The sequence below is a fragment of the Rhincodon typus genome, chromosome 34 (assembly GCF_021869965.1).
Source record: "Rhincodon typus isolate 14 chromosome 34, sRhiTyp1.1, whole genome shotgun sequence".
In the NCBI taxonomy this organism is placed as follows: Eukaryota; Metazoa; Chordata; class Chondrichthyes; order Orectolobiformes; family Rhincodontidae; genus Rhincodon; species Rhincodon typus.
Genome location: NC_063365.1, coordinates 25,715,765 through 25,742,306, shown reverse-complemented (window position 1 = coordinate 25,742,306; position 26,542 = coordinate 25,715,765). Strand labels below are relative to the sequence as shown.

The window sequence follows — 26,542 nt, the reverse complement described above, 5'->3', positions numbered from 1 at the left end:
CACCCTAACACCGGGCCGTTCGCACCCTAACACCGGGCCGTTCGCACTCTAACACCGGGCCGTTCACACCCTAACACCGGGCCGTTCACACCCTAACACCGGGCCGTTCACACCCTAACACCGGGCCGTTCACACCCTAACACCGGGCCTGTCACACTCAGGAAAATGAAGCAAACCAGTTTGTTTTATTTATTCATTTGTGGGTCATGGACATCCCTGGCCAGGGCAGCGTTTATTGCCCATCCCTAATTTGCCCAGAGTGCACTTGAGAGTCAATTGTATTGCTGTGGGTCTGGATCACATGTAGCCCAGACCAGGTAAGGATGGCAAACTTTCTTGTCTAAAGGTTATTAATGAACCAGAAGGATTTTTCCCAACAATCAGCAACCGTTTCCTGGTCATCACTAACTCTTAATCCCAGAATTTTAATTAAATCCAAATTCCACCATGTGCTAAGGGCAAGTGTTGAACCTGGGTGTCTAGATTATAGTCCAGTGATAATACCACTAGGCCATCACCTCCCACTTAGAAAAAATATTTAGGGCTAAAGGGATCCAAAGGAGGAAATGGGAACAGGGGACTGAGTTGGATGATCAGCTGTGATCAAATTGAATGATGAAGCAGGCATGAAGGGCTGAATGGCCTACTCTTGCTCCTATTTTTAATGTTGCTATATGCCATTGAAAATAAGCAGAAGCGGATACTATGAAGGTAAATATTATATAAAACCCTTTGCACAGATTAACCTTTGCCCTCACTTTTCTATCCCTTTTTGTATTTTTATCATTTCTTCGTTAAGGCATTAACTGTGCAATAACTCTTAGCAGCTGAATTCTCTCTACTTAATATTGTTATAATTAAAAATTAGACTCCTAGTTAGAACATCATCATTTCTACTCCAGATTTCTGTCCTGTCTCTGGTGAGTAAGGAGACATTTAGAAAGCTTTTGAGTCTAAGTCACCCCTGAGAATCAATGATAAAAAATTACAATCAGAACAGAAGTACTTGACTCAGAATCCGGTTGAAATCCCCATGGTTTCATTGGAAAACCTAATCTTGTATAACAAACTATAATTCGTCATCAAGATCTCCTGCATGTTGACATTGAAGGGAATATAAATTCACTTTGTGTTGTATAAGTGTTATTATTTAAAGGTATAGAGAAAGGAATACAGTGGATGGTGGAGAATGATGCGAGGTAATAGACAAGCTGAGAGTACAGGGCTGTAATTAAGGAGAGGTAAGTTGATTGAAACATGAAGCCATAGGTCAACTTATTCAATTGAAGTGCTTTACTGTAAGTTCCTATGTGTCCCTGTGTCCATTACTAGCATTCAATTATGGCCTGAAGCCATTTCTATTCCAGACTTTATGCATTCCCTATTTATTTTTGAAAATTAGATTTAACTTTCTTTCAACCAAGTACTATTCACTTCACACTGGGATTACTGGCTGAATTTTCCAACTGGCAGAGGGTCCTTGATGTTGCATGATTGAGTTTCAGACCTTGTCTGGGAGAATGGTACCTGTCGCACAGAACTGGGACAGGAAGCAGGACTCACGCTGGAGGGACCCTGGCTTCATGAGGATTAAATTAAACAAATGGCAGGATTGTAGAAATGTGTTTTCATGGGCACCTTTGACTTAGGCGATTTCCAAAACTTGCTTAGGGCTTTGAACATGGTTTGGTCTCTTCCACTCCATCAGCACCTAATCTGTCCATACTATCATAATCAGGCAGAGACAGTCTTCTCTGTATCTGCTCCCAGGATGTTGATGTCACTGGCTGGGCAGCGTTTATTGTGAACGGCCTTCTTGAACCATTGCAGTCCATTTAGTGTAGGGGCATCTGCAATGCTGTTAGGGAGGGAATTCAAGGATTTTGTTCCAATGACACTTAAGGAGCAGTGATATATTTTCAAGTCAGGATGGTGAGTGTCTAGGAGGGGAAGGTTGTGGTGTTCTCATGTATTTGCTGCCCTTGTCCTTCTAGATGGAAGTGGTTGTGGGTTTGGAAGGTGCTGTCTGAGGATCCTTTATGAATTTCTGCATTTTATAGATATGACACAATGCTGAAATGAGTATCTCCTGATGAAGGGAATAATTGTTGAAGATGGCACATTCTGTTGCTACTGAGCATCGATGGTGGAGGGATTGGATGTTTGCAAATGTGGTGCCAATCAAGCGGCTGCTTTGTCCTGGATGGTGTCAAGCTTCTTGAATGTTGTTGAAGCTGCACTCATCCAGGTAAGTGGGGAGTATTCCATAGCACTCTTGACTTGTACCTTGTAGATGGTGGACAGACTTTGAGGAGTAGAGAGGTAATCTACTCACTGAAGGATTCCCAGCCTCTGACCTGCTTTTATAGCCACAGTATTCATATGACCAGTCCAGTTTCTGGTCAATGCTAAGCTCCAGGATGTTGAAAGTAGGGAATTCAGCAATGCTAATGTCCTTGAGTGTCAAGGGGCAATGATTGGAGATGGACATTGCCTGGCATTTGTGTGACATGAATGTTACTTGCCACTTGTCAGCCTTTGTTCCTTTGATCAAAAAAGGTGACTATTGGCTAGTAAGCTTAACACCCATTATTGGGAAACTCTGAGAGTCTATTATAAAGGATGTAATTGGGTAATTGAAGAATTCCAAAGGTGATTGAAGGAACTACTGCTAGTGGTGGAGCATGGAGTGCGAGTGGACATTGCATCATTTGAATCATGGTCCAGAAGATATTGTTGAATATAAACGAAGATCTTGAAATCAGGGCCTTCAGGATTGAGAGGCAGCAGAGGTTAGGAATGATAACTGATAGGGTGTGATGTGGTTGGAGAAAGTAGGGTTAAATTAATGATTGTGTTGAGTCAGTCTCTGGACCTGATGAGGAGAATATTGAAAACGTCAGGGTGAGTGATGTGAATGAGGGTTACAACTGGAGCTAAAATGCGTCATGTCCAAGGAGGTGGATATAAAGTAATGGTATAATAGTTTTATGTCTGATTTTTGCCTTTTATCAAACCTGTCATGTACTGCATACAAATTATTTGTCAGCTTATATCTTGAGAGGACAGTGTGCATCTCGAAACAGAAAGGTTCCCATCACAATGTGATACTGATGCACCTGCATACAAATAAAGGTCAATAAACATCAAATTCCTTTTCATGTTAAAATGTTGATTATCATCGTTGTCACAACAGTGGATAACTCTGACTTGACAATGTATTAATTTCTCAGAAACAACTGCAGCTTTGCTTCCATTTCCAAATCATTGACAAACAAGTGAAAACCACAGAGTTTGAGCTAATCTCTTTCTTATTCCAAACTGGGTCAATGTTCTCTGGCCTTAGAGTGCAATTAAATACAACAGATGAAACTGCTGGCTTTTAACAGGAATATTTCCTGAAACTGTGCTCCAGTTACATCATACAGTTGCACAACAAAAAATGAACCTCTTCTCTCGTTGCCAACACTGGTAAGTGGTGATTTTGTTTTTATTTATTCATGGGACATGGGCATCACTGGCTGAGCCAGCACTTTTGTTCATCCCTAGTTGCCTTTGAGAAGGTGGTGGTGAGCTGCCTTCTTGAACCGCTCCAGTCCACCTGGTGGGTTGACCCACAATGCCCTTAGGGAGGAAATTACAGGATGTTGACCCAGTGACAGTGAAGGAACGGCGAAGCATTTCCAAGTCAGAATGGTGAGTGGCTTGGAGGGGAACTTGCAGAGGGTGGAGTTCCCATTTATCTACAGCACCTGGCCTTCCAGAATGGAAACTATTTTGGGTTTGGCAGGTGCTGCCTGAGGAACCTTGGTGAATTTCTTCATCTTGTAGATAGTGTACATTGCTGCTACTGAGGGCGGTGGTGAAGGGAATGGATATTTGTGGATGTAGTGCCATCAAGAGGGCTGCTTTGTTCTGGATGATGTCAGGCTTCTTGAGTGTTGTACTCAGTGCCCTAAATAGAATCTGCCATGTTATCCACCATTAGGTGAAAAATGAATCTGTAACCTCTTTGCCAGTACCACTCTGAAACTGCCTGTTGGATGGTGTAGACCAACTGGATCGAATATTATTCACATGAGAGGCACCTGTCTTCAGCTCAGCCTCTCACTGGAGCTGCCTGTAAATCAGGAGGTTGACTTGGGGATTGTGAACAGTGGATGCCACCCCATCTCCACAGAGTGAGCTGTTGAGTTTCTGATGTATAGTATCATGACATTGATTGTACCTCGAATCTGTCTTTGGAGACTTTGGGTGTAGTTGTGGGACTTAGAAGGAGGCGTGGGGCTGTGGGTGTAATCTTGATTTTACCACCTTATCTCTCACCAGATGCGGTTTGATGCTTTTGTTAAACCTCCTAATTTTCTAGTGATTGAAAGGGCAGTCCCTTGGTTTGTTTTAACAGCTTGCTGTAGCTGTCCTTTGCTTCTGGAATGTAAATTGAACCTGTTGTGCAGCATCCTATGTGCTGTCCTATCAAGGCCCTTACTCATAGAGGCAAAGACTAAGGGTTTCTCTCCACACTATCTCTACCCACCACCCTGGCTCTCAAGTTATGGCAAATCAGGACAGACTGGATGAACCAAAGGCTCATTTCCTGCCTTTTATGTTCATAAGGTCTAATATCTACCTGACTTCATATTGATATACAGTGCATTCTTGCATTGAGTTTTCAAATTCCTTCTCATTTCTTCTATGTTAGTTAATTCTAATTGTGTTCTTCCTTCTGGCAGTTTTAATATTATTCAATTCTTATTTTCTATCCTTTCCTGTGAGCCTAACTATGTTGTTGATATTCCTAATTTGATCTTTCATGTGCAATTGTCCCAGATATAAAAGAATATAACCATTGTTTTGAAGGATAGATGATGTTGAAGCTTCTGATCTTGCACTCATTACTGTGGAGTAAGAAACAGCCTTGCAAAAAAAGGACACTATTTTATACAGGCATGAGAAGGGGTTGTGCTGATGTGTTCGGCCATCAATGGCATGGAAATACCCAAGAACACTTAAATGTCAATCTTAATTTTATGACTAGGCAGATTAACTCAAGATGTTACCATGAAAATGCAGAGGAGATTGGCAATCTCCATGACTCCTTTTTATGTACAAATTCCATTTGTCTGCATTAATCTATGAATCAGTGAATTACATACTGATTCTAGCACATGCAAGTTAGCACACACTGGGAGCCTGCCTGCCAATGAATGGGACGCCTTGTTTGATGATCTGAATGGTTGGTATCATTACACCAACTCAAGGCAAACACTGATATATAATTTTGCAAACCTGACAAAGGGACTGGGGCAGTCATACTCAACAGACATGGCTGCATTGACAAAAAGCACACTGTGTTCAGTGATTGTTGTAAGTTTATATCCATCGAATTGGTCACTACACATGTTGGCACAGCTAGACTCAATGGTGAGCAGCAGAAATGCAATTGAACTTGCGAACTATCTGATGTTTTATAGGATAGAATTCAACATCAGTGTTCACTGCATCCACACATGCATGAGCTGGCCCAGACATACCAATACAATAACTGGCTGACTTTGCTCAACATGAATTGGCAAAATAGTTATGTGAGCTGTTGCAGTCAGTACTAAATGGGTTCCACTGAGACCATTCATAATCTTCATATTAAGACTTCACCTGATGAAGGAGCAACACTCTGAAAGCTTGTGATTTCAATTAAATCTCATTGGACTATAACCTGGTCAGAGATAGCAAAAAGTGCAGATTCTGGAGTCAGAGATAACACAGTGTGGAGCTGGAGGAACACAGTGGGTCAGGCAGCATCAGAGGAGCAGGGAAGTTGACGTTTCGATCCTTCTTCAGAAACCATCTCTGACCCGAAATGTCAACTTTCCTGCTCCTCTGATGCTGCCTGACCCGTTGTGCACCTCCAGCTCTACACTGGACTATAACCTGGTGTTGTGTTACTTCTGACTTTGTTCACCCTAGTCCAACACCTGCATCGCCACATCATGCTTTTTCATACTGTAGCTTACTTACCAGCATCCCTCTCAAAGAAGCCATTGACATCTGAACTATGTCACTATATCACTACATGTGTCAACTGTGTCTGAATCTCTGTTCGTCAAACGCATGAATTTAGCAACTCAAGCAGCAGAGTTTGGTTTCAATAACACTCCTTTTGCCTAAACAGATGGCATTGCCTTGGAATCCCCTTTAGGCCCTGCTCTTGCTCATATCTTCAATGAGGAACATGTTTTCAATGGATTGACCACTAAGCCCCTCCTCCTTCCATATTTTGAATATGTACATGACCAGTTTGCAATATTTGAATTCACAGTTGCATCAAACAAATTATTTATACGTCTTTATAAGCTCCATCCTGTGCTCACTTTTATCATTGAAATGGAGCAATCAAACACGCTTAAGAACATCAGACCTAATAGCAGGAGTAGGTCATTCAGCCCCTCGAGACTGCTACTGCCATTTAATACCATCATGGCTGATCTCATCTCGTTCTCAACTCCACTTTCCTGCCTGATCCCCATAACCCTTCAGCCCATTGCTAATTAAACATCTCAATGTTCTTTCACTGTCTACCAAAACCTACATTCACCGATCAATATATATGTTGCAATTCCTATATATGCTGTAAAACAGGGCTGGGATTTATGCAGGCAAAAGGAATTTGTCCAAGTATTGCATCTTTTTCATGGTAAAAAGATGGAAATTGCCAATCTCAGCTGCATTTCCATGGCAACACAGTGACCAATCAGAATTGACTTACCTGCTCTGAGAATTAAGATTGACAGTTAACTGTTCTTGCTGTATCTCCAGACCAAGATGGCCCATCCAATCAACACCCTCGTCACACTGCATAAAATAGGGTCCCTTTTGTAAAGTCTGTTTCTTATTCCTAACTGTGTTGAATACATGACAAAAAGGTTGTTCTTCTTGTTTCCTTTTAGTCAAGTTGAAGTTCTTCACAAAGTGAGACAAAAATACAACAAAGACCCAATTAGGGATATCACTAACATAGTCAGACTCACAGGAAAGTTAAAGATTAGCAAACTATCTGTTGAATTTTTATTTTCATTCATTTCTTTTGTGAGTAATTATAAGTTGCATAATGTTTAAACTATTTAAAGTAAACAAAAAAAATCATTCTAATGGAGATGTATTTGCATAACTCAATCATTACTTTACATACCCACCTCTCACTGGTGCAGCGCTTAAAGTGGCTGCCTTGTCTTCATCATATTTGTTCAGCTGTCATTATAAATGGCCTGCAGCATTCACAAAGGGTCAGCATTTCCACTGGGTAGAAACTCATTCTGATGGGGAAGGAGACATGTGAGGCAAAACTAGTTGCAACAATGAAAGTGAAACTCTGGAACAATTATGAGCTACAGAATGTAGTTGTTACAACCTGCAGACATTTCTGGCAATGGTAGGTGTGTGTTATGTATTGTTGTATTGTCTGTAAAGAGATAGGACCTAATTAGTGAGGAGCTAATTGTACGGATTGGCATTCTGTGGACGGCATTTCATGGCAGCGCTAGAGAGTCAGCTATTGTCTACCATGGCACTGTTCTCAGCAGTCTCTCGAAAGACTCTAAAGAGGGATTATTTCCAACATTCAGAGACCAGAAATCAATTGGAGCAAATAGTGATGAAAACACATAACTGCGGTTGATTAAGAGATGAAATTCTGTTGTGAAGTAGATTTGTGAATGCTTCAATTTCGTTTTAAATGTCAAGCCTTGGCTGGCTGATGTCTAGTGAAGGGAATATGATGTGTAGGTGTGCAGAGTAAGCGTGAAAGGTGTATAACAGAATTCCCTCATGTGTTTGGTTAAGTGCTCAGCGGATTAGGGAGAACAACTTGTGTTGAAAGGTTTCTCTTTAAAATTTTGTTTGTTGCATCTCAATCATTTCAAGGTCAGTCAGTGTGGGTTAGATTCAGAAGAAAGCTCCAGCACCTAGCCTAGAATAGAGAGAGGTAGAATAAGCCCAGACTAAGATAAATTAATATTGTTAAAAGGAGACAAGAAGTCAAAGCTCATTAGCTTGCCTTCATAAAGAGTAGAGTAGTGCATTATATTTTACTGTATTGTGAGCACTGTATAACATACTGAATTCTGAAGACTGGTTTGCTCAGCTCAGATTGCCCCTGGGCACTTGCAGAATTAATCAGTTGGCTGAATATGGAATGGTTGTGCAAAGCAGTGCAATAAACTGTAATTCAGAAAAAGTGTGGCTGGCATGCGATTGGATGGTCTCACAGAAATGAAAATAGTTTTTGCACCTCATCAGCGACCTTGCTCCTGCCAATGAGTCAAATACAACCACCAATCACAGCATCAATCCAATTCAGTTGGATTCAGGACTGTGCTCCCGCTGAGACTGCATCTCAAAGTATTAAAAAAAACGCAAAAATAACAGCTTTAAGAAAAGGAATCGTGCAGTCAGTATTTTCCCTGAAACAAAATGTTTTAATAAGTGTAAATGAACAGAAATGACCAGAACAACCTGTCACCTCGTTGCCTAACGAGAGGGATCGTTAATCTGATTGAGAGATGCTGCAGCGTTTTCTCTGTGTCATCACCATGACTGCCTGTTTCCATCTCTATAACATCTCCTAACTGGGACCCACCTCAACTTGTCAGCTGCTGAAGCACTCATTCACCCCCTTAGTACTGAGAGACCTTTATTACCAATAAACCTTTATTTCCTATTGACTGGACTATCCCAATGCAGTCCTGGCTGGTTTCCCACATTTAATCTTCATCAAACGACAAGGTTGTCCAAAAATCTGCTGTCTTAACTTGACCCAAATCACATTTTTCTCACACCCCTTTTCCAATTGACCTATTGGTGGCCAGTTGAGCAGCATTTTGTTGTTAAAATCATCATTTTTAGCAGCCATGGCCAAATGTCTGCCTCTCCTCTAGTTCCACAACTTTGACACCCCTTCCCTCCATCTCTCCCTGGGATATTGAATCACTTCACCACCTTCTTTACTTGCCTGGGATAGCTCATCCCCTCCAATCTCGCCACCTCACTTTCCTCCTTCGAGACATTTCTTAAAACCTACCTTTGACCAAACCCTTGGTCATGTGACCTAACAATTCCTTATTCAGCTGAGTGTCATATTTTGGTTGATAATGCTCCGATATTGAAACATTGAGAATAGGAGCAGGAATAGGCTATTCAGCCCGTTGAGCCTGCTGCAACATTCAATATGATTTTGGAAGATCATCCTACTCAGTCCCCTGTTCCTATTTTCACATGTATCCTTTGATATATCAGCACCTTTCTTGAAAGTCTTCAATGTTTTGGCCTCATCAGTTTCCTGTGGCAGAGAATTTCCACACACTTACCACTGGGCAGATGAAGAAATTTCTCCTCATCTCAGTCCCCAAAGGCATACTCCTTATCCTAAGATGGTGACCCTGTGATGTACTTGGTATGTTTTCTGACAGTAAAGTTGCAATTCAAATACAAATTGTTGTTACAGAGCGGTTCACTGTATATTTCTAGAATTTTCTATTTTATTCAAAACCAAGGCATCTCGAAGTGAACTAACCTGAACTGTTCTGGCATTTTTAAGTCAAGCCTCTCCTGTCTTTAGAGGTAGCATATTAGCATGGATAGGGAATTGCTTAACTAACAGAAGATAGAGTGTTGGGGTAAGGGGAACATTTTTAGGATGGTAACCTGTGACTAGCAGAGTGCCGCAGGGATTAGTGCTGGGGCCACAATTATTTCCAATGTAGTTTGCTTCCACTTGTGGAAGAGTCAAGGACCAGAGGACACCATCTCAGAATAAGGAATCACCCTTTTAACTCAGAGCTGAGGAGGAATCTCTTCTGTGGAATTCTTTATCGCAAACAACTACAGACGTTGGGTCATTAAGCAAATTCAAGGCTGTGAGAGACAGGTTTTTATTCAGTAAGGGAATCAAGGGTTATGGGGAAAGGACAGAAAAGTGGAGTTGAGAATTTCACATCAGCCATAATCTCATTGGATGATGGGGCAGACTCAGTGGGCTGAATGGCATACTTTTGCTCCTATATCCTTTGGTTTTCCTTGAGAGGATTCTCAAGATATGCTGACTACGTATAATCGTTGTTAGAAAGTCAGCACTTCCCAATTATTATGTATCATGCACAGTGCAATGGAGTTAGAAAAGAACATTGGTCCTGTTATAAATGAGACCAGACTAGATCCCCTCAAAATATTTTAAGAAGGTAGCCTAAATCCTAACCTTTTCTTATTTTTAAAGGCAAATGCAAAGTGCCTGTTCTAGATGCAGTACCACTGGTCAAAGTACTCGACATTAAGCAAAACACTATTTATTTAAACACTGTAGTTAAAATACAACCAAAGAAAGAGGAATTTAGAATAATAACTCTATTTGAAAACTTAACAAATAACAGATACAGTAACTATTATAATTAACTGTTCCAATACAGTAATATCCCATAAACACACTCCTTGGCAAAAAGATAAATTCAGACACAGATTCTCACATGCAGTTCTCCAATCCAGGAGGAAAAGGCATCAAGAGAAAATTCAGAGAGATTAGCAGCCAGGAGACATTCACTGAAGCTTATGACTCTGTTGAGACCACAACAGCTTCCAATGCTATTGAGAAACCAAAACCCAGAAATCCTAATCTGTGAGAGCTAGCCACACCTATTCACCCATGGCCTCCCAGCTGTTTACCTAAGTGGTCTTAACTGGCCAGCTCGGTACCTTTTGTTCAATCTTCTCTTAAAAGGAACCAGGACAAAATAACCTTTTTAAACTATAACATTGTCGCAGTTCTCATGAACAGTTTACTGTTCAGAGATCACATTACAGAATCTGAATGCTTGCAACATCTTAAACTAAACTGCTGTTGTATAAACTTTGTGTAATGCAGTGTGTTTTAACAGTTTGATGTGATTCAGATTCCTGAATATCTACGCATGAATCCCTTTTGTTCTATTTAGGGACTGGTGGGCTTTTAAAACACATCCATAAATAAACAGTGCCTCAAAGGAAAGGCAAACATGCAGAGCTTTACAATTAGTAAGGTTCATACACAGGGTACATTTTCTGAATTCCTTCCTGGGTTGCTGGGTCATTACACATTAAAATGACTTAAAATGAAAAAGGTGCACAATGTGATGTGATGAGGTGAAATTCCTCTGGTCTGACTTTATACACATTAAAATATCTAGACATTAATGACACACTGATCAAATGATAGAACAGCACATGATGCTCTGATTTTAGCATAGCAGGAACCATTGGGACAAACATCAGCCAAAGCTCCCTGGAAATGTTAGGAATGACACCAATTTATACATTCTACAGTAAAGGGAGAAAATGAGGAAGTTCAGCTACTGCTTCTTCAGTAATATCCCATAAACACACTCCTTGGCAAAAAGATAAATTCAGACACAGATTCTCACAAACAATTTGAAATCCTGCAAACAAGTAAAATGAAAAGCCTTGCAAGCTGCTGCCAGGGTCAATGTTGGAGTAAATGGGGCAGCATTGGTTAGCGCTGCTGCCTCACAGTGCCAAGAACCCAGGTTCGATTCCACCCTCGGGTGATTCTGTGTGGAGTTTGCACATTCTCCCTGTGTCTGCGTGGGTTTCCTTCGAGTGCTCCAGGTTCCTCCCACAGTCCAAAGATGTGCAGGCTGGGTGGATTGGTCATGCTAAATTGCCCGTAGTGTTCAGGGATGTGTAGATTAGGTGGGTTATGGGAGGATGGGTCTGGGTGGGATGCTCTGAGGATCAGTGTGGACTTGTTGGGCTGAAGGGCCTGTTTCCACACTGTAGGGATTCTATGAAATTCTATGAATAAATGATGAGGGGAAACATGAGGAAGACTGGTTGAGTAGTTGCCAAGTTATGGAGCTAAGTGTCATTGTTAGAACTTGCATCAAGTTACCAGAAATTGTGTGTTGGCTCAGACACAGTTTACTTATGATCATTTCTGATATTTGTAAATTTTTCACTGTACAATCTCAACAGATTTTCTTGTGATTGTGTTGCCAGATATTCGAGGGTTGCAAAGCTTCCTGGATCAAGCTTCTCGCCAGGGATTGGATGTATCTCTGCAGAGAATCGATCAGAATATAAGTCAAATCTTTGCCAATCTCTTCACCACAATGAAAACTGAGGAGCTGAATCGTTATCGAGACACACTACGCCGGGCCGTCCTCCTGCTGAGCCCGCGAGGAGCCCAGACATTTGTCAATGAGGTCAGTGACCAGCGCAAATCAAAGCTGGATCTACAGGGAGAGAGTTAAAAAGGACAAATGTCGTAGGTGCCAAACCAGTCAGAATTGTCTGAGCTCCCAATTTTAATTGTTCTAATGTCCCTTGTGTGATTTTCACGGTAAAGGAAGTTGTCATTTTTGAAATTCAAAGCTTTCTCAGAGTAGACACAAGTCCCTCAATGAGATTAACTTTCTGGAGGCTAGGTCTTTACTTTATAGATAGTAGTTTTTAAAAAATGTCTTCATGACTGTTTTTGCCTGTTAGTGAAATAATTTACAGAGAATATATTACTTCAGTATGTGACATGTTAGAATCTTTAATTTTAATTTATGAGAGTTGTCGACACTGTAATACCTCAGCATCCAAGAGGATCATTGTGTTTCTGGCTGATGTCACTTACAAAACCATGTCAATGACAAACAACAGACATTGAAGCATGTCTCCCCAATGGGAGGGGCCTTTTGAGGTACCGCTGTGGGAGTTGGGGTGGGGGGGTGGGAGAATTTGATGGGGTGGGGTGGAACAAACCATCACAGTTGGTTTTCTGGCTATGTTCGGATAATTAATGCTGGAAATGAATGAGGCCAGACTCACCCAGCTGGACAACAGGAAAAGGTTTGGAAACAATCAGTGATGAGCACTGCAACCAAAGCAGCACTAACTTACCATGGTCACAGTCGCTGTATATTTACAACATCGATTAGGGCTCTTTAATAACTGTGGCTGAGGGGAAATCTGACTGCAGAGGTTCCGACAAGGGCTACAGGAAAGACTGGCACAGATTTTGGAAATAACATGTTTAAGGACTTTGAAGAGGAAAGTAAAATTGGAGCTGGGACATTTAATAGCAGTCAGGGTGATTGTCATTGAGAAGGAGTTGATGAACTGTGGTCTTGAACCTCTGCAGTTTGTGCTGTATGTAAACCCACAATGATGTTAGAGAGGAAGTTCTGGGGTTTTGACCAGGCAGTGGTGAAAAAAGAGTGACATATTTCCTGATTAGAGTGGTATGTCAGCTGACAGTATCTGGGAGCTGTTGGTGCTATCACATCTTCACTGCCTGCGTCTTTCGTAGTTGTGAAAGTCTCCGGTTTGGCAGATTGAAGGAAGCTGGGTGAATTGTGTAGTGTTAGCCTGTGCTGTGCTGGCAAATAGAGTGAAAGTGGTCGATGTGATACCAATGAAGCAGCTGCTTTGTCCTGGGTCATGTCAAGCTTCTTGAGTGTTGTTGGGGCTGCACTGATCCAGGCAAAATTCCGTCATACTCCTGACTTGTGCCTTGAATATGAAAAAGAGGCACTGGGAACCAGGAGGTGAATTTTTCACCACAGAATATCTCTCCCTTTGCCCTGATCTTGCAGCCACCGAATTAATATACAGTTGAGTTTCACTGGGTCGGTGGTGGCCCCAGTCTCAGGCGGCTCAGTGATTACATTGCTTTTACAAAGTATTAAACTTTCTCTCTCAACGGAGGCGGTTACTGCCCAGAATGTTTTTGTGTAAATCTTACTTCTCACTTTTCCCGCTGTTTCGACCAGCCCCATGATTCTCCATTGCAGGTGATACACTTCAAATTGCTGACCTCCTGGGTAAGGAGGGATGAACTGTCTCTCCTCCTTCATTAATCTACACCCCTCAGTGTGCCCTCCTTTGTGGATTAATTTCTCCCAGCCCCAAAAGAATTGATGTTTTAGGAGCCAATGTAACCAAGCTTTCTTGAGTCAACAGAAAGTATGTTTATTAGTTCCTAAATGCAAGAAGAAACATGACACACATGGACATAGATTAGAAATGAGAAACTAGTTTGGGATAATATTTTAGAAATGAGTCTAAAACAAAGTTAAAAGAAATATATAAATCAGTCTCTTGGTCATTCATCGAGTAGGTAATGGACCATTGATGGTTTGGCTTTGGGATTTTTGGGATTCTTGACCTTACAGGTGATTTCAAATCCTTTTGTCTTGTTCTGTTTCCTTTAGATAGTGGTTTTCTGGCAGCACTCAGAGTGAGAGAGTCCTTATTTTGTCCTGCTTCCTATTGCCTGACTTGCTGCACAGCAGGCTTCTGGGACTCAGAGTGAGAATGTCCTTTACCTGCAATGCAGGGATCACCTTTAGGTATTCTTTGACCATGTTGTTCATAGCACACAGCTCTCAAACCCAGGCTGGTACACATGAATACCTCAGCTCAGGGTCACACCTTCTTCCATGAGCATCCAAAGACCAGGGTCAAACTGGCTTTTAATTAATCTGGACAATTTTCCCCATTTTTTTTTAAATTCACTTGTGAGATGTGGGCATTGCTGGCTGACCTTCACAGATGCTAGTGCTGTAGTTATACTTGAACAGCTTGGCTAGGAGTGTGGAAAGTTCTGGAGTACACTCTTCTGTCTTATTGCTGGGATGTTGTCAGGGTCCATCACCTTTCCAGTATTCAACGTACTCAGTCATTTCTTGATTCCGCGTGGAATGAATCAAATGGGTTGAAGATTGCAGTCTGTGATGCTGGAGTCCTCAGGATGAAGACAAAATAGATTATCCATATGATAGTTTTGATTGAAGATGTTTGAAAATGCTCCAGCCTTGTCTTTTGCTCTGATGCATTGCATTATGGTACTGTTAAGAACAGGGACACTTGAGGTCTTCTCTCATTGGTTGCTTTATTGTCCAAAACAATTTTTTTTCATTATTTTGCTGCTTGTGCTATATCTTCACCGGGCAGACAACTCATTTTTAGCTATGCCCATGCTGCCCCAGTATGCCACCCTTCACTCATCATGGAACTGCAACCAATCCCTGGCTTCATGGTAATGATAATGTGAGGAATGGATTTGGTGTGAGGTTACACATTGAGCCCAATTACATTTCTGCTGCTACTAATGTTTTATGAATGTCTGCTTTTGTGTTGCTAGACTGGGCTGAAGGTATCACAATTAATAACATTACTTCCACACAACAGGGTGGAGAGTGTCTTCAGTGTTAGCACAAGAGTCTGTTACTACTAAGTAATGGTCACTCCTGTCAATACTCCTTGTTACCAGTGGCTTCCAGCTCTCTGTGGTTTTTGGCTGTTCATAGATGTCCAGTGTGCAACCAGCACCCTGCAGTATCCATGTGCCATTCGAGCAATTTCAAATCACAATCTATAATGAGGTGTTGGAGCCTTCATTAGCATTGGATGGCCATCAGGGCTGTCTCAGTACTGCCTGAGCCATCATGTTCCTTGATATCTTTCTGGCGCTTTTGGGCACAGATCCAAAGAGATCCAATTTCATGAAACAGTTCATAGTCTGTGAAATGAATGAAACCAGATTCCAGTTTTTGCCTTCAACATAAAATATTTAAATACATTTTACTTTGCCTTATTCGCAATGTTGAGTTGGCTAGCTCTTGCAGATTCATTGAGGCATTGAGCAATAAGCTGAACAGCTAAGAGTTGACTTCCAGCAAGCAACAATTCGCACACTCACGTTTCTTATATACCATATTCAAATTTATTGGATGCTATTGAGGAGCAGGTAGTTACCATTCCAAAGAAAGAATGAACAATCTTCGGTTTGGACAATATATTAGGATAATGAGCCATTATGTTGTGTAATGCCACTATTCTGGCAATAGTGTCTACCAGCATTGCTGAATAAATTCAACATCCCTGTGTTTTTTCTTAATTGATTCATGGGATGAAGGTATTGAAGTCTAGGCCAGCATTTAGAGTCACCCACATTGCTGTGGATCTGGAGTTGCATGTAAGCCATATCAGGTAAAAATGGCAGTTTCCTTCCCTAATGGTCATTGGTGAACCACAGGGTTTTTTCCCAGCAATGGTTTCTTGGTCACAGTTAGATTCTTAATTTCAGATTGTTCCTTTTTTATTGAATTCAAATTCTACCATGGCAGGATTTGAGACAGGTCACTGAGACATTATGTGGGTCTCTGGAATAACAGTCCAGTGATAATGCCACTAGGCCATCACCTCCACTGTACACCTCCCTCTGTACATGACAGAGAGAAGCAAAAGCATCCAGTCATAAATTCAGCACTTTCCCAAAGGGAGAAACCAGTAAATCAAACAGTAATCCATGGAAATTCTGGTCATTATGGAGCTTCACTTTAAAATACATAAAAAACTATAAAATATATTAAAGTGGTAGGCGTGTGGAATGCGCTGCTAGCAGTGGTAGTGGAGTCAGATACTGTTGAGAGTTTTAAGTGACTCTTGGATAGGCACATGGAGGATAGTAAAATGTAGGGTATGCAGGTTAGTTTGATCTTAGTAGGATAATAGGTCAGCACAACATCGTGGGCCGAAGGGCCTGTACTGTGCTGAACTGTTCTGTGTTCTATGTACTATGTTCTATAAGACAAGTGGGACCAGAATGATTCAATCACCGGTTTCACTGGATTTTCCTTCTGGATCAGATCCAGATCATTAGATAGGGACAACAGCCTGGTTTCCTCATCTGTTCATGCTGGTAACAACAAATTTCATTGACATAGCACCTCTAACATCAGGTTAGAGGTGTTCTCAGGTACATAAATCAGGCATAAATTAACTCTAAGTGACACAGGAAATATTAGGATAGGTGCAAAAATTCAATTGAAGAGGTAGGTTTAAGGGGTATCTTGAAGGTGGAGAGATTCGGGAAGAGAACTTTGGAGCTAATGGCCAAGTCAGCTGAAGGCATGGCTGCTGTTACTGAAATGATGGGAATTGGGAATGTACAAAGGGCCGAAATTGGTGGAGCACATGATCTCGGAATTCTGGTGAGCGGGACCGAATGGAGGTGGGTGCAAGGGGATGTTGGGAACCCACATTGGATGGAATCAAAAAGAAGGATGAGATTTTTACATTTTTTTTTAGTTGATCAAGAGCCGTTATAAACCCTATCAAAGCACAGAAAATGCCTATTTTGGTACAACTCCCAAAGAAATCTTTTCTTGTTCACTTTATCCCCCAAATACTGTATTTATGAAGATATACATTAGGGGAGGCTTTCAAAGCAAGCACCAATAAAGGGACCACAATGTAAGTGCTCCGTTTAAGTGTTTGAAATAAGAGAGGTAAGTGGCGATGTTCTGTATGATTTATCAGAGCTTTTAGTTGCTGTGCATTTTCCTCCATCAGTTGGGTCTGAACATTCTCAATGAATCTGTTTTAATTTCCATGATTAAAATGCTAAAAGCTGCTGCTTCACCCAGGAAAGAAAGCTTTCAGCATGTCTGTGTTACTGGGCTTGGATAGTTAGCCGGTATACTGTATGGAAAATTCAACTAACTAACTAACATAGAATCCCTATATTTGGCTCATCAAGTCCACACCGACCCTCCAAAGAGCAACCCACCCCCTGCCCTTTCCCTGCGTTTCCCACCCGAGACACTATTGGTAATTTCACATGACTAATCTACCTCACCTGCATATCTTTGGACTGTGGGAGGAAACCAGAGCACTCATGCAGTTACAGGGAGAACGTGCAAATTCCACCGAAGGGTAGAATCGAGCCCGGGTCCCTGGTGCTGTGAGGCAGCAGTGCTAACCACTGAGCCATCATGCTGTCCATTATTAGTTAATAATTCTTATGTGTGAAAATGGTTATGTAGACATTAGTGAGCCAGATGGTGTTTTTCTGATAATCGACAATGGATTCATGGTCATCATTAGACTCTTAATTCCAGATTTTTGTCATTGAATTCAAATTCCACCATCTTCCATGGCAGAATTTAAACTTGGGTTCCCAGAACATTAGCTGGGTCTCTGCATTAACAATCCAGTGATAATACCACTAGGCCAATGCCTCCCAAGTGATTATGTAATGATGGTACAGAAAGGTGGAGTATAACCTCGGCTTCTGACTGAGAGCAGCATGTGCTTTCCCATAAGTTTGGACCTTTTGTACATCACTTTCTCCCTCAGCAATCCGGCAGACTAAACATTGTCCAGGATTGTCCCGAGGAGGATCCCACACTCCATTTGGAACAACTTGGGAGAGGAGGTGTCATGACAGTAATGTCATTCAGCTAGTCATCCAGAATCCCAGGAACATGAAGTGGACTCTGGGACTACACTCATTGGAGTTTAGAAGGATGAGGGGGGATCTAATTGAAACTTACAGAACAATGAATGGCTTGGACAGAGTGGATGTTGGGAAGATGCTTCCATTGGTAGGAGGGACTGGGACCTGAGGACGCAACCTTAGAGTAATGGAAAGACCTTTTAGAACGGAGATAAGGAGAAACTTCTTCAGCCAGAGAGTGGTGAATCTATGGAATTCACTGCCACAGAAGGCTGTGGAGGCCACGTCATTGAGTACATTTAAGACGGGGGTAGATAGGTTCTTGATTATCAAGGGGATCAAGGATTATGGGGAGAAAGCGGGAGAATGGGGTTGAGGAACTTATCAGCCATGATTGAATGGCGGAGCAGAATCGATGGGCCGAATGGCCTAATTTCTGTTCCTATGGTCTAAGTGGACAAAAAACAGGGAATTATAGATCAACAAGCCTGACTTTGGGATTGCGGAAGATGCTCAATCCTATGATCAAGACTGTCATAGCATAGGACTGAGAAAACTGTGGTAGAATCAGACATAGTCAGCATGGATTTACAAAAGGGAATAAAAATCAAAAGAACTGCGGATTCTGTAAATCAGGAACAGAAACAGAAATTGCTGGAAAAGCTCAGCATCTGTGAAGAAAAAAATCAGAGTTGACGTTTTAGGTCCGGTGAACCTTCCCCAGATCGAAAAGGAGACAAAAGGGAAATCATGCTTTACAAATCTACTGGAATTCTTTGAGGGAGCAAATTACTGCAGATGCTGGAATCTGTACTGAAAACAAGAAATGCTGGAGATCACAGCGGGTCGGGCAGCATCTATGGAGAGAGAGCAAGCTAATAGTTCGAGTCTAGATGAACTCTGATGAAGAGTCATTTAGACTTAAAACGTTAGTTTACTCTCTCTTCGTGGATGCTGCCTGATCTGCTGTGATTTCCAGCAGTTTTTGGAATTCTTCCAGTTCTGAGGAAGGGTCACTGGACCCGAAACATTAACTCTGGTTTTTCCTTCACAGATGCTGCCAGACCTGCTGAGCTTTTCCAGCAACTTTGTTTTTGTTCCTGATTTACAGCATCCGCAGTTCTTTCAGTTTTTATGTAACTATTCGAGTTGATGAATGGGAGCCAATGGATGTGGTTCATTTGGACTTTAAGAAGGCTTCTGACAAGAGTCCCACATAAGAGATTAACATGTAAAATTAAAGCACCTGGGATTGGGAGTGGCGTATTGAGATGGGTAGAAAATGGGTTAGCAAACAGGAAACAAAGGGTAGGAATAAACGGGTCTTTTTCTGAATGGCACGCAGTGACTGGTGTAGGGTACAAAGGAGTTCGGTACTAGGATCCCAGCTATTTACTATACACGTTAATGATTTAGGTGAGGGAACAAAATGTAATATCTCCGGATTTTCAGATGACACAAAGCTGGGTGGGAGGGTGAGCTTTGAGGAGGATGCAGGGATGCTTCAGTGTGAATTGCGCAGGCTGAGTGAATGAGTAAATGAATGGTAGATGCAGTATTAGGTGAATAAATGTGAGGTGATCCACTTTTGTAGCTAAAATAAGAAGGCAGATTATCATTTGAATGGCTGTAAATTGAGAGAGAAGAATATCGAATGAGACCTGGGTATTCTCATGGACCAGTCACTGGATATAAGTGTGCAGGTGCTGCAGGCAGTAACGTAGGCAACAAAGACAGAAAATGCTAGAAAAAAAACTCAGCAGGTCTGGCTGCATTTGTGGAGAGAATACAGAATTAACGTTTCAGGTCCGGAGACCCTTGTTCAGAACTGATGGTAACTGTGGAATTTGAATTCGGTAAAAAGCTGGCATAAAGGAGATCGTGTAACCATTGTCAATTGTTGTAAAAACCCATCTGGTTCACTCATGTCCTTCAGCGAAGGAAATCTGTCATCCTTACCTCAGCTGGCCTACATGTGACTCCAAGCCGCCGCTATGTGGTTGACCGTAAAATTGTCCTCTGGCCAATCAGGGTGGGTAATTATTGCTGGCCAAGCCAGCAGTGCCCACATCCCATGCTGAATACAGGAAAATATACTTCTCTTCACCAATCTCAGAAACAACACTTTACTGAAAACTTTTCTTCCTCTGAGCCAGTAAACATTGACCCTATGCTATTCCATATCCCCCATTCATTTCACCTGGTCCAAACTGTCCAACTAGGTTTGGAAGCTCTATTTCTAACATGGGTCAGCTATTACCTTTCTCTGATGGAGTTTCCTTCTGAACTGACTTTGATAGAGTAAACCTCAGAGGCAACAGCACAGAGATTGTCCAAAGGATTGTCCTTTCATCAACAGGATCTGTCCTATTCCAATAAGTAAAGAGTTTAAATGCCTCAATGCTTTTTTGGGAAGCTTTGGAGAGAAGGTAAATGTGTATGGTCAGGGTGAAGGATTGGTGAGGTAAGTGGGCAGTAGGCAGAGTGGGTGAGGTAGACTCCGAGATGGAGTCATTTTGGGCGGTACTCGGGATCAGGAGAATTGCAAATGAAATTTGAACTTATCAAGCAGATCCCATGGAGTCCTTGGATTGGGACCTCCACCAGGTTTTGTAGCACATCCTGGGGGTTTGTCTGGTTTCTGATCATCCGGAGACTGGAAGATATGGTTCAATACACACCATGTTTCTGTTTCTGCAAATTCTATTCATAATACGCGTGAAATTTCATGGGTGAAACCAAGGTTCAAATTTCTGCTAAATCCCAATATTTGAAACTTTCAATGAATGAATGCAATTGGGCAGGGCAGTAAAACAGAATCGGTTATTTTTACTCTTTCTATTGAAAGTGTTGCTTGATGTCATTGGGAGTGATGCCCAAGTGCAGTTACTAATATAGCTGAAACTGAATTTATCGAACTATGGTAAGTGTTTTTAATAAGAGTCTTTCGTCAATCAGTGATTTAAAATTGCTGCAGCTGACCTAATGAATATATTATAGAGCTATACCAAACCACTCCATAATTCTATTGGTGTACGCTAATGTGTTTCTTCATTCGTTTCAAACTAAGAAAAAACGCTCCAATTGCCTTTGGGTCAAGAAAATGAGCTCAATTTTGAAGAGGCTTAAACCACTGCCATCAGCAATTTCTGCAGGAACGGATTTGGACAAAGTGAGATATAAAGTGTGTGTAAGAGATTGTGACAAATACAAAAGTATTGTGGTGTAATTCACTGACATAGAGTTATAGAGCTGTACAGCACAGAAACAGATCCTTCAGTCCAACACATCCATGCCAACCAGATACCCTAAATTAATCTAGTCCCATTTGCCAGCATTTTGCTCAAATCCCTTTAAACCCTTTCTATTCATATACCCATCCAGATGCCTTTTAAATGTTGTAATTGTACCAGCCTCCACCATTTCCTCTGGCAGCTCATTCCATACACGCACCACCCTCTACATGAGAAAGTTACCCCTTTGGTCCCTTTTAAATCTTTCCCTCTCACCTCAAACATATGCCCTCTAGTTTTGGACTCTCCCACCCTGGGGAAAAAGACCTTGTCTATTTACCCTATCCATGCCCCTCATGACTTTATAAACCTCTTTGGGAAGCTTTGGAGAGAAGGTAAATGTGTATGGTCAGGGTGAAGGATTGGTGAGGTAAGTGGGCAGTAGGCAGAGTGGGTGAGGTAGACTCCGACGCTCCAGGGAAAATAGCCCCAGCGTATTCAGCCTCTCCCTATAGCTCAAACCCTTCAGGCCGAAACCCTTCTTCAGGACCAAAACATTGACTTTCCTGCTCCTCGGATGCTGCCTGACCTGCTGTGCTTTTCCAGCTCCACATTTACTGACTCTGACTTACTGCATCTGCAGTCCTTGCTGTACCCACAGCTGACAGAGTCTGCAGGTGGCACTTTGGACTGATCTGCCACTTCAGAATTCGCCAAACTGGAATGATCACAATTCCTCCTTGATCCTGAAGGAGAGCCTGAAAGAGGAGAGAAGAGACTGAACAATGTTTTGGCCTCCTTACTTAAGGAGGAATAGGTGGCCTTATTGAAACGTACAAGATTCTTAAGGGACTTAATATAGTAGATGCAGAAATGATGTTTCCTCTTGTGGGACAGTCTACGATCAGAGGGCATCATCTCAAAATAAGGAGTTGCTCATTTAAGACTGAGATGAGGAAGAATTTCCTCTCTCAGAGGGAAGTGAATCTTTGAAATTCTTTACCACAGAGAACTGTATGGCTGTGTCATTAAATATATTCAAGGCTGAGACAGACAGATTTTTAATCAGTAAGGGAATCATGGGGAAAGTGGTGTTGAAGATTATCCAATCAGTTGTGTTCTCATTGAATAAGTAGCAGGCTCGATGGGCTGAATGGCTTACTTCTACTCCTACACCTATTGGTCATATAGTTGTGTTAGTTCAGAATAGGTTCATGAGGTTGATTCCTGGGTTAACAGCTTTGTTTCATGAAGAAAGATTGAGCACATTTTGGAAGGAAAAGGAGAGAAGGCGAACAGAACAATCTTTTCTTTAAGTCTCAGGCATTCCTTCATTTATATGTGGAACTGATCAGAAGAGACATGAAAGGTCACTGACTGAATTCAGATTAGTTGAAAACATCAATGGGTTAGGGAAGATGGAAATTTGACACTGACATTGAAGACAGGGAGAATTGTCATGATTGCACAGTAACAAACAGAATGCTGGAGAAACCCAGCAGGTCTGGCAACATCTGTGGAGAGAGAAACAGAGTTAATGCTTTGAGTCCAGTCTGACTCTTCTTCAGAAGAGTTGTAGAGAAAAGTCACACTAGACTTGAAACATTAACTCTGTTTCTCTCTCCATAGTTGCTGCCAGACCTGCTGAGTTTCTCCAGCATTCTCTGTGTTTCTTACGTGAACTCGTGCTATCGAAAATTGCGCTATAGAATATCGCATTATAGGGAAATCACTAAAGAAAATCGCTACACCTGTACAGCGGAAAGTTCACGTTATCCAAACATCATCCACTCAATTTTGATACAGCCAATTTGTGTTAATGAAACATGCATTATAACAGCACCACCTGTATTTAATACAATGTTTGCTCTATGCCAGTCACTGTAGAACACCCCCCGGTGTGTGTTCACTGCCTGGGCTTTATGTATTCCTGCTCGTGGGTTTTCTTGAGGTCAGGCAGAATTGTATCTAATGTAAACTTTCCTTTTTGCGGAAACACTGTGCACTCATTTTCAATGTGGAGAAATATCATCTTTCATTAATTCTCTAAATGATATGGATTAATTCGCTCTCTGTTACTTGGTTTCAGATAGAATTTATCCTGATACACTCTGAATGGACCAGAGTAGGTAAGAAGGACAGCAGAGAGAGGGTGCAGCTCAGTGCTGTGACATGGAGTTGGAAAGATTGGCATCTATAGAGTCAACTGGGGCTCTGGTGAAATTTGTAAATAAGAAAGAGGATTTCAAAATTGACATGCTGTGGTCAGTGGAGTTAATGAAGAGTGAGTGGGGTGGAGGCAAAGGGAGTGGGAGTTTAGAATTTAGATTCAAGATTAAGGTGAGAATTAGTTGCATCTTTAAAACTGTTCAGAAATAGAACTGCAGGTGTATGGTGTTTTAGAGGCATCTGTTTCTACTGAGTGTGTAATTCTGTGAAACTCTACTGTGAAGTCTTGACTCACCTCACACCACAACCAGCCAATGTACAGGGAGTGAAAATGACAACAGGGGAAGTGTTGCTCTTTAATAAAAAAAACTGCAAGCACCTCAGATGCTGTAAATCAGGAACAAAAACAGAAGTTGCTGGAAAAGCTCAGCAGCTCTGGCAGCATCTGTGAAGAGAAAATCAGAGTTAATGTTTCGGGTAGAGTGACCCTTCCTCAGAACTGATGGTAGCTAGGAAAATGTCAGTTTATATGCAGAAGATAGGGTTGGGGGAGGGGGTAAGGAGGATAACGATCTGGATATGAGGGTGATTAATAGCTATTCAACCTCCTAGTCAGATCATTATCCACTCCTTTTTCCAACTGTCCTTCTGTTATTTTCGGCTCTATCCCTACCTATCATTTACTCCTTACCCCTCCCCCCACCCTATCTTTTACATATAAACCAACATTTCCTCGCTACCATCAGTTCTGAGGAAGGGTCACTGGACCTGAAACATTAACTCTGATTTCTCTCCATGATGCTGCCAGACCCACTGAGCTTTTCCAGCAATTTCTGTTTCTTTTTAATGTTAGGCTAGAGTAGCAGGTTTCTTGCTCATTTTTTCCCTTCCTGCCCCTGGAGGTAATTACCCCTGTTCACTGGTTGTCAGTAACATCCTGAATGTGGAGGTGATGGTGTAGTGGTAATGTCAGTGGATAGGTAATTCAGAACCAAGGCTCATGTTCTGAGATGTGGGTTCAAATCCTGTGGAATGTTGTGAAATTTATATTCAATAAAGGAAGACCAGAAGTTAAAAGGTAGTCTATTGGTAACCATATAACCACTGTCAATTATCATTAAAAGATACATCTGCTTCATGTCCTTCAGGGAAAGAAACCTGCCTTCCTTAACCTGTCTGGCTTATATGTGACTCCACACCCACAGCAATATGGATGACTCTGAAAAGATCCAGACAGCCAATCGGTCAAGGGCAGTTATGGATGGGCAATAAGTGTTGACCCTGCTGGTGATGTCCCACATCCCACAAAGGAATAAAGGGGAGACAAGTTTTTCATTCATCAGAAAAATTGTGAACTTTTTATAGGAGGATAAGAAATATTCCTACTCTCTCCAGAATATCACTGACCCATGGAGAAGAATTTGAGTTGGCCACTTTCTGACCATGAGTTAGCTATCCTTGGTTCACTCAGTCCTCCACTTTAATCCATTCACCCCCATGTGGGCAGCTGCTTAAGTGGGAGATTAGTGACAAATCAGTGAAAAGAGAGAGATAAGTGTGGGTTAACTTGGAGCAACACTTGTTTAATTCTTTGTTATAGGAATCATCAACAATCAGTAATGTTGACACCATAAGCTGACTCCTTCAATTGCTGAGCAGCAAATAGGAGAAAACTAAAAGGGAGAGATGATCAGGATGCAGGGTATTTGATGGGTGGTCTATTAACCTATTAGCACAATACCAGTGTAACTGGCATAGAAATAAGATTCAAAGAAAACTTGGAGTAGGAGGACACCATCAAAATCCCATCCATAGCTTGGTAACCTTTGGCTGAAAGGTGCTGTTAATGATACACAGCAACTTGGATATCATCTCACTAAATGTGCTCCAGTTTTGTTACTCTACTAAGCAAGGAGACTCTGGGATGGTACGTTGCCTCCCGGGTGCCAGGGTCAGGGATGCCTCAGAGTGGCTGCAGGGCTTTCTGAAGGGGGAAGGGGATCAGCCAGCAGTCGTGGACCTAGACATGGTTAAAAAATGAAATAAGGTCCTGTAAAAGGAATTTAAAGGGTTAGGTAGCGGATTAAAGAGGAAAATGATGAAGGTTTTAATCTCCAGATTAATTCCAGTGCCACACCCTACTGAATATAGGAATAGGGTGATAATGCATGGCTGAAGGGATGGTGTAGGAGGGAGAGTTTTAGAGTTTTTGGATCATTGGGACAGTTTCTGGGGTAGGTGGGACCTGTACAAGCTTGAACTGAGCTGGAATGTGTCTAATACCCTTACTGGGAGGTTTGCTTGTGTTGTTGAGGGGGGTGTGGGGTTTAAACTAATTTGGCAGGGGGATGGGGCAGAAGCAGATGTAAAGTCAGGAGCAAAGTCCAATCAGATATAGAAGGAATGCTCAGACAGTTCAGTAGGTAGAGAAAATTGGGCACGGTAGGCCACGTGGGAAGTCCAGAAATCTAAATTGTATTCAGTTTAAAGCAAGGAGCCTGACTGATAAGGCGGACGAACATAGAGTATCGATCAGCACGTGGGAATATAGTATTGTTAGAATCACTAAGACATGGCTGAGAGAAGGACAGCTTAACATTCCAGCGTATGGAGGTATCAGGCAAGATAGGGAAAGATATAGGAGAGGTGGGTACATTGCATTATTGATAAAGGAGACCATCACTGCAGTACTGAGGAGGGATGCCTTAGAAGGGTCTTTAAATGAGGCAATCATAGAGTCATAGAGGTCTACAGCATGGAAACAGGCCCATCAGGCCAACCTGTTCATGTTGCACAGTTTTCACAATTTAAACTCATCCTATTTCACCGTGTTGGTCCATATCCCTCCATACCTATCCCATCCATG

At 41.8% G+C, this 26,542-nt stretch overlaps 1 protein-coding gene across 1 annotated transcript in view; it reads left to right on the top strand.

The window, feature by feature from the left end:
- The window catches only part of LOC109936828 (glutamate receptor ionotropic, delta-1-like), a 581,569-nt gene that overhangs the window by 285,680 nt on the left and 269,347 nt on the right, over positions 1-26,542 (top strand). Inside the window, exon 4 of the mRNA XM_048616211.1 lies at positions 12,040-12,245. Within this exon, the coding sequence (XP_048472168.1) occupies positions 12,040-12,245 (206 nt within the window). The remainder of the gene's footprint in view (positions 1-12,039; positions 12,246-26,542) is intronic.